The following is a 9414-nucleotide window of genomic DNA, read 5'->3' on the forward strand; positions in this document are numbered from 1 at the left end:
CCAAGAATGAAGGGAACTCTGGGAGCATTTCCTTAAAATGAAAGGCTAAAGACACTACTAAACCTGTTAAGAGCAGGTACACGGGAGACTCAACCACATCAGAATGGAGGTATATAGTGGACTGCATTTTATTTTTAGAGAAAAAAGATGGAGTAGGAAAATAAATCTGGACAATCCAGATTACAAATAAAGCGGTATGTACAGAATGTAAAGATTATTATCTATTGCAGTACTTTACACAGGGATATATTAGATTCAGTTCCTGCCTTTATATTAAGACCATATTTTTTTCCTGTTCTATCATGCAGCTCTACTAGGAGTTGCAGTTTGAAGCAGGAGTAACTTGCGGGAGTTTGGGGTAGGAGTAACAAAGCACTGATCGGTGCTATGCCCATAGTCAGATAAAAAAGCTCACTCAGGCTTTATCTTGAAACTATTCTAGTGTTATACTTACGGCTGTTAACAAGAGTGATAGTACAGGCCTGAAATTTTTTTCGTCCTCCCACATCCATGGCAATCCCTTCCTATCGATGTAAGTTTGCATGAGTGGTCAAGGAAGCCACGCTCCTTTTTTTCTTATGAGGAAGCTTCTGTTGGCATGTCAGTGCTGCGGCCACAGGAGGAGGATATCTAAGCATTGATGTTAATTGAGGGGCAGAAGCCAAAGTGCTTTGGAGTTTCTTGCAGATCAGCAGGATATTATTTACTGAGATGTATTTGTGGCACAACAAGCTTTTATTCCAAAACTTGGTTAAAATCAAATTTGTCTTTAGTCTCAATAGTGAATGTCAGCCCCGTCAGCTCAGATTTTTCCCATCATCAAGAATCTGATGAAGCAATTTTGTCCCTTGGGTTTTATTTCTTCATGGATCTCAAAAAACTTGTCTGATGTCTGACCATGTCACAGCAACAGGATATCCTTATACTTGCCTGCATTCCACTCATACCCTGCTTCTATTCGTATGCTGAGAGATTATAACACCCAATTTCTAAGAATTTAGTGAGTGCATTTGTATGCATGCAGATACATTTTGGCTTAGTGCCATATTACATACAGTAAATAATTTTTGTAGCATTTTGAAATGAGTTTTAATAGAGTTCAGGTAATAACCAGCAGCATTGTTCTTTAGAGGTGTGTATGTGGCAAGATAGCTTTAAAATAAACCCACACATTTAAGCTTAGCAGTCGCAGCCTAAAAAAGAAAGTTGGGAATTTTGTTAGATGCATCGTCCTTGTTCATCACAGTGCTGCCTAATTTGATCTATTATTTATTTTGCCCCAAAATATTTAATTGTGTTAAAGTAACACTGAAGTGATTACCGCCTTTGCCTAGGCTCCCCATCCATTCGGGATGAACTGTCTCCGACTTTACTCTGTGTGCTTTGAATCTTTTCTCTTTGGTTTTTGCCATCGTGGACCCCAACTCTCACCGTTTATGAGGATGGATGTGTCACTGGAGTGGAACTGCTCTCACTATTGGTTCTTTTCTTACAGCTCTCCCTCCCCTCATGGCTCGTAGATCTCAAAGCTCCTCACAGGGGGACAATCCCCTTGACCCTAACTATCTGCCCCCCCATTACAAGGAGTACTACCGCTTAGCTCTGGATGTGCTTACTGAAGAGGGCAAAGAAAGTTACCAACGCTTCCTGACAGAGGAAGCAGCCCCTGATTTTCTTTGCAACTCAGAGGTGGACCACATCATACAGAACCTCCAGAAACCCCAATACGCCAATCAGGAAGGCAGCACAGACACTGCAGGTGACAATGACATGGATGGATCCTCTGGGACTTACTGGCCCATGAACTCAGACCTCGCTGTTCCTGAGCTTGACCTGGGCTGGCCAATGGTCTTTGGGTTCAGGGGAACAGAGGTGACAACCCTCGTGCAGCCGCCACCCCCTGACAATCCCAGCATTAAGGAGGAGGCTCGCAGAATGATTCGAGCAGCTCAACAGGTAAGAAGATGAAGAGCTCAACTTGAGCAGAGATAAAATTATATGTGTGCAAAAGATGAATTGGAATGCATCAGGTCTGCTGCTAATTCCCTTAACTTTGTTCCCAGGACCTGACAAAGGGGAAGGATGAGTCTAAAACTACTGTTACTGCATCAAAGTTAGCCTCTGCTCTCTGATTTAATGAAAAAGTGTGTAAAGCCATGTGAAAACATTCCAAGAGTTCACAGAATCACTGAATAGTTGAGGTTTTGAACCTCACCTCTGCAGACCTCTAGAGCCTCTAGAGGACTAGACCTCTGGGAACGGTCTAGTCCAGCCTCCCTGCTCAAAGCAGGGTTGGTTGGAGTAGGTTATGTAGGACATGTTCTTGAGTATCTCCAAGGATGGATATGGAGACTCTGCCACTTTTCTGGGTAACCAGTTTCAGCGTTCAGTCACCTTTACAGTAAACAAGGTTTTTCCTGTTTAGCTGGAATTTCCTGTATTTCAATTTGTGTCTTGTCATTTCACTGGGTACCACTGAGAAGAGTTTGACTCCCATCTTCGTTAGACCCTTCCATCAGGTATTTATGCTCACTGATAAGGTAAGAGTTTGGAAGGACAGGGAGCTAGAGCTTTGAAGCTTCTTCTCATATTAGCAGCATATAGGTGCAGCTGTATCGTAGCTGACTGAACACTGGCCAGGAGGTTATCTAAAAATGGCAGGGCTGTGTTGGAGAGTGTCGTGGTTTAAGCTGGTAGTGAACAAGTAGTGGCCAAGCAGCTTAATACAACCTTCCACTGTGTTTTCGTGACCAAAAATACACCTGTTCTCATTGGATTATTGAGTAAGGGATTGCTCAGGGGCAGTGAGATTTTTCCTCACCACTCACCCTCATACACAGAATTGCACCTTAGATAGCAATTCTGTTTCCAGTTCTTGGGCCTGCAATATTTAAAGGAACCTTTAAATGGGAAGGTTTAAAAAGGAAGCTGAAATGGAGACACTGGCACAGCTTGGGAATGTGAGCAGATGCAGGTTGCTGATATCTTTCTTGCATTCTTTTCCTAGGTGGTAGCCATAGTGATGGACATTTTCACTGATGTGGATCTGCTGTTTGAAGTGCTGGATGCTGCTGCTCGCAGAGTTCCTGTGTACATCTTGCTTGATGAGATGAACTCTCAGCTTTTCCTCGATACAGCTGCTAAATGCAGAGTCAATCTTAACTATGTGGAGGTAAGCAAACCAAAGACCTGCCCTGTCTCTAATTCACATCCTGAGGGGGAAATGTCCTGGAATACAGGGGGCTGCTGTGACTGTAAAAACCTGAGAAAGGGTAAAGCAGGCCAGAGCCTAGTGAAAGATGAGTATGAAGAAAGCTGGGAGAGCTGACACAACAATACAGGGATGAAGGCTGAGGACACACTAATAAATGGTTTTATCTATCCATGGTGTATGCAGACAGAATCACCAGCGCTGAATATAAGAATAGTGGCAGGATGGAAGTGATAAGAGCAAGGGGAAGAAGGAGGGGCAGGGGGAGAGAAGTAACAGCTTCCAACTGAGTGCCTTGTCTGTTTGCAGTTCCTAAGGGTGAGGACAGTTTCTGGCCCAACCTACTACTGCCGCACAGGGATGTCCTTCAAAGGCCATGTGAAAGAGAAATTCCTCTTGGTGGACTGCATGGTGGTGCTGAGTGGCAACTACAGGTGAGAAGCCCTGCAATGTTACATGTCCAGTTTCAGTGAGCAAGAGGCTGGTTAGTTGCTAAAGCAGTGCTTTGGCACTTCCAAACCAAAACCAGTGACAAAAGCTCTTCTCACTGAAGGATACCGAGCAGCAGTTTTCAGAAAAAATACTCCGTTTTGCAGCGGAGATAGATACACCAATTAAACAAGGCCACAAGCCCAGACACCTGAAGCCAAGCTTCCTTCACATCAAGAGTGTAAACCATCTGTAAAAATGATACACTAATTACAGGCTGTTGTGGCTTAACTCCAGTAGGCAGCTGAGACCCACACGGATGTGCACTTACTACTCGCAGCACGATGTGATAGAGAATGAGAAGGGTACACATGAGAGAACTTGTGGGTTGAGATAAAGACAGTTTAATAGCTAAAGCAGACCTGCACACACAAGCAAAGCAAAGTAAGGAATCCATTCACTGCTTCCCATCAGCAGACAGGTATGTTGCCATTTCAAGGAAAGCTTGACTTGGGAAGACAAAAGCCATAACACTGAATGTCTTCCTCCTTCCTGCACAGAATGGTTGAGGTTGAAAGGGACCTCTGGCAGTCATCTGGCCCAACTCAACCTGCTGAAGCAGGGACACCTACAGCCAGTTGCCCAGGACTGTGTCCAGATGGTTTTTGAGTATCTCTAAGGAGGGAGACTCTACATAGTCCTGAGAAGCCTGCCAGAACCATCAAGACATTTCCAGCCAAGCTGTTTCCTAGATAGTCCTGCTCAGCTGCACTGATGGATGAGGTTGTTCCATCTCAGGTGCAAGATTCTGCATTTGCCCTTGTTGAATTTCATGAGGTTCCTGCCAGTACATTTCCCCAGCCCCTGCCTGGCACATGAACTGCACCATCTCCTCATTCTGAGAGTACACACTGCCCTGATGTCCAGGTCATTAATGACAGTGTAAAAGACTATTTCTCCAAGGCCTGGCCCCTGGGGAACACCACTTACTGTCTGTCCATCAGTCAGATTTCAAATTACTGACCACCACCCGTTAAGCCTGACAGTCCACACAATTTCCTGTGTACTGTCACACATACAGTCTAATGGTCCAGTTTGGCTAAAATGAGACCTAAAGGCCATGTGGACACTCTTGCTATGCTGTCCCATCATCCATGCAGCCGGACATCTCTTTGTAGAAGGCAGTCAGATTGGGTCAGGCATTGTTTGCCCTTGGTAAATCCCTGTTGTCTGATCCCAGTTGTCTTTCTGTTTTTCTTGTGCCTGGAAATGGCTTCCAGGAAGATTTGCTCCACAATTTGCCTTCAGGCTGAGGTAGGGCTGACTTGCTGTTGTTTCCTTTGCTCTTTCTAAAGTTGGGCATAACATTTTAGTTATGAAAAAGCAATTACAACCCAAAGTAATTGCAGGAACAACTACTTTGTACAAGGATTACCACCAGCTTGCTCTCTTGCTGTTGTTACTCCTGACTGGCTTTTTCAGAACAGAGGTCATTTATTGCCTTGTAAAATCCTCTACAAAGATGTGGTGCCAAATCTGTTCATAACTGTGAGGTTTGGGAACAAGGGTGTGCAATGAATGCCTGCCTGGGCAGTAAAGAGTGTCAGGAGAATTTTCTTCAGGCAAGCAAATGGTTTCAAGTATAATGCTAATACACTATCATGACTTCTATTTTTCTTTGTAGTTTTATGTGGTCTTTTGAGAAGATTCACAGGAGCATTGCACACATCTTCCAGGGGGAGCTGGTGGCCAGCTTCGATGAAGAATTCCGAATTCTCTTTGCACAGTCAGAACCTCTTATTCCTCCAGCAAATGTCTTGGCAAAGGCAGACAACACATTTGCCATGACTCCCTTTGGCAATAACATGCCTTTCTTTCCAAGAAAAGCACCCCTGATGTTCCAAAGGGATGACAATCTTTTTCCCTCCTTTATGGACAGAGTTGATCCAGACAGGTACTTCCTGTCAAATTTCAGGCGGGATGACATGTTGCGCCATACTGTGGAAGGGTCAGCTATGCGAATGTATAAAAAGGTAGAAATGGAGAATTCCCAGATGGATCCTGTCAGGGGTTTTCTCCGTTCCAAGCAACTGGAGTTGGATGCTTTTAAGAGACACAGTTTTGCAGAAGGAACATTTGAAAACTTTGCTTCTTCTAAGCAGTATGCCAGGCAGATGTTCTTGAACAATATGGATGAATTCAAAATCCAGTCTAGCCATTTTCAGAAGGACCAGTTCTACCAGTACCAGTTTGAACATCCCCATCTTCCTGGCAGGCCTCAGGGACTCTTTGAGAGAATCCGAGGTGGTAGGCAATTCAATGAACTGGAAGACTATGGAGAGGGGTCCAGATACCCTGAACTTGAATCCAATTTTCCACAAGAGGGTTTCCCCTTAAGGCTGGATTATGTACCTTCAAATTCTTCCAGGGAAGTGAGACATGGCTCTGATCAGCTGAATCCTGCAGGGAATGGCCCAATGGGAATGATGTTAAGAAGGCAGAATATAGGACAGAAATTTATTTGCCAGACTTCTCCTACACAGAAGCAAAGCCTGGAACAACGCCTGTTCTTACAAGACAAAGAGGAGGACCAAGATGAGGACAAGAACACACAGGAAAACAGAACAGGTTTACGTAACTGGAGGATTTCCTCATACCTGAATGCATACCAGTCTGAACCAGAAGAAGGTCTTCCAATGCCTATGGAATCAGAGGCATACAATGATGCTCTTGGGGATACCCTCCCAAAGCACCCCACTGACCTCATCCCAGCATTCAAATCCCCTATGTCTTTTAACAACAAGTCACTGGGAATTGAAAGTGCCAAAGAATTTGCAGATCCTGATAGAGTAGGTGAAGAAACTCCTATAATGAAACAAGATGCATTTAGGTCCAGAATAAATCCTTTGATCCAGAGGAGCTCAAGACTCAGGTCCTCTCTGATTTTCAGTGCTGCCAAGTTAGATCAGCCTAACACCGCAATAGAAAAGGTTCAGATGATCCAGAAAGAACAAATGTCCAGTGAGTTGACAAAAGACAATGAAACTATAAAGACAGCCACCTCATCGAAAGTGGCAGAACTTTTAGAGAAGTACAAAGCTGTGGGCAAAGACACAGAGCGAGCTACAGTCACTCATACCAAAGCTGTTTCCAGTTATCTACAGGAAGAATCACAGAACGCAGAGAAGAAATGCACCAAATCCGTGCAATATAAGATTCTGGAGAGTAGGGTACTAGAATCCAAAGACTCCTGCAGTACTTACAAAATGCACGGAGAAGCTGAAAGACCATTTGCAATGGCCTCATCACCCCCCCAGCTTATTGACACATTGAATAAAGATCCCTTAGCACATATTGGCACTAAGGTGGACAAATTATCATCTCGATTTTACCCCATAGACAGTAAACCTGCTCTTCCAGAGAAGGAGAGTCTTATATTTGTAGGAGACACTCAAAAGTTGACTCTTCCAGAGAAGAAGGAAAGAGTGACATTCAAAGAAGACACTCAGAAATTAGTCAGTACAGAACTGAAGAAACCACAGATTAGGACAAGTACCACATCAGTTCTTGAAAACTTATCTAGAAGTCAAGGATCTGACAGCTCTCTCAATAAATCTGAGGAAGACTGTTCTAAACAAGAACAAAATCCAATGGAATTTTTAAGAAAAGGGTCACTACGGCTGAAGCAGTTTTTGAACCCAAAAGGTGAAAAGAAATTGGAGGAGGAGCCCACTTTGGAGATTGGAAAGTCTGATAAGCAAGCTGTGGTTCTAAAGCGATCTTCAATAGGGGACTGTCAGGAAATGATGGAGGAAGAAAAAACCCATAAATTTGCAACACCACTTCCTCCCAAAAGCAGCCAGCCCACACAGGGGAGATTTCCTTCATCCACAGCTAACATCCTCTACAGCAGCAACCTCCGTGATGATACCAAGGTGATTTTGGAACAAATCTCTGCGAACAGTCAGAAGAACAGAGCTGAACTGGCCAAGCAACTACCATCCACTAGTAATCCTGATCTTTCAAAGTCAACTACAAGCTTGGAAAGGAAAGGTGAGAAGGAGAAAAGCTGTAACATCCACAGGTCAGAGAGTTTTGGGAGTCAGAAACGAAATCTTCAGCGGCAACCATCAGAGGATAGAGATACCCTACTAAAGAAAATGGAGAATATGCGGAAGGAGAAGCGAGTCTACAGCAGATTTGAGGTCTTCTGCAAAAAGGATGAACACACAAGTCAGAGTGAAGAGGAATATGACACAGATGCCAAAGACAAGAAGATGGGAAAATTCATGCCCAAAATCCTGGGGACCTTCAAGACTAAAAAATGATCATAGAAATACTATTTAATTCCATATAATCACTGACTGTCAAAGGGGAATGAGGAAGTAACTTGTTTATGACAGCTCTAAGCACCATAGGCAATGCTCTTCATGGTTAGTGAGTGGAAATGTGTTCAGCATTAGACTCCTGTGGCACAATTTGCCCAATAAAGTCATGTGGTATCCAGCATCCTTATCACAGTATGTTTCAAATAAAGTTATTAAATTGCCAAGATGCTTAAACCAAAGAAATAAAGTCAGAGTCTCTTTATATTATGCTCAGGGAATATTTTCAGCAAACAAAACAATTCCACTTTCAGAAGGAAAGAATAAAAAATAGAAAATTCAAGACTTAAGTTCAGTCCAGGAAAGATACGCACAGACACACAGACACACGCATGTGAACTGGAAAAACGTGTTTAAAAACAACTGTTTCTCAGGTACAGTTATCTCTTCTTTGTATCTAATAACAAATCAAATGAGATAGGCACCTTTTTGAAGGTTTACAGGAGAAAAAAAATACTGTAAACAACTTTACCCTTATCTGTGGTCATGGTCCTGTCCAGCAGAACATGCTCAGCTTTTGTTTTTACCATTTCCTAAGCCTGTTGGTTCTGGTTCTGTTGGTTTATTCCCTTATGTATAATGGCAGTATTGCTCTAGGGGTGAGCTGAAAGCAGCAGCTGAAATGCCGTAAGAAAGGACATGGACATGGTATTAATGGAGAAAGACCTGGGTTTAGGACTCCCTTCAGCTGAGACCAGAGTTCAATGAAGCATCTAAAATGCCATCTTGGCGAAGTAGTAACTTCCTTGACAGTGTAACTCCAATTCGTTAAGTGACTGCAGGGAGGCGGGACGCTCATTTGTTAGCGCATTTGTCCATGTGAACACAGGGGAAGAAGAGACTCAGAACAATGGAAGGAATAAGCCTACTGGAATTTTCAAGCTCAGGAGTGTTTTCTGTCATGTAGTTTGGTACCAAGCTTAACCATGCAGCTTAACCAGTCCAGATTAGCCTGTAGGTTCATGCTGTTGAGTTACAGTGTCTTTGGATGACAGAAGGTAGACACAGAGGCTATCATGAATACACTGTACATAATATTTAGTTCCTTAGCTTTTTTTCTCCTCAGCTTGGACTCTCTCTGCTTGGCATCCAGCAGGATTGCCGAACTGTTTGGTGGGGTTTTTGTTTGTTTGTTTTTTTTTTTTCTTCCCCTTGATCTTTGTACCATAGTCCAAAGAGATGCTCTCACATGGATTTCCCATTCGCGTTAGCCTGGGGTTCCTGAGTAGTCACTTGTGACACTAGCTGCAAGCTCAGCAAACCAGTTCAGGTATGTGGCTGACAGATGGAGACAAGAGGCTGCATCAATTCCTGAAGGTAACTTTAGTAGAGAGTCTTTAAAACTTTAGTTCCTTTTTGAGAATGCCAGCTCCCATGGTAGCAGGCTTT

The 9414-nt window shown here is 43.4% G+C and overlaps 1 protein-coding gene across 1 annotated transcript; it reads left to right on the forward strand.

Moving 5' to 3' along the window:
- Nucleotides 1-1500: 1500 nt before the first annotated feature.
- On the forward strand, nucleotides 1501-7968 carry FAM83H (family with sequence similarity 83 member H; the record flags this gene model as incomplete). The annotated part of the gene is made up of 4 exons (XM_080610677.1): nucleotides 1501-1956; nucleotides 3008-3172; nucleotides 3521-3645; nucleotides 5325-7968. Exons 1-4 carry the CDS (start codon nucleotides 1510-1512, stop codon nucleotides 7966-7968), a joined length of 3381 nt encoding a protein of 1126 aa, XP_080466803.1. The 5' UTR covers nucleotides 1501-1509.
- Between the last annotated feature and the right edge of the window lie 1446 nt (nucleotides 7969-9414).

This window comes from Psittacula echo, assembly GCF_963264785.1.
Source record: "Psittacula echo genome assembly, chromosome: 2".
Lineage (NCBI taxonomy): Eukaryota > Metazoa > Chordata > Aves > Psittaciformes > Psittacidae > Psittacula > Psittacula echo.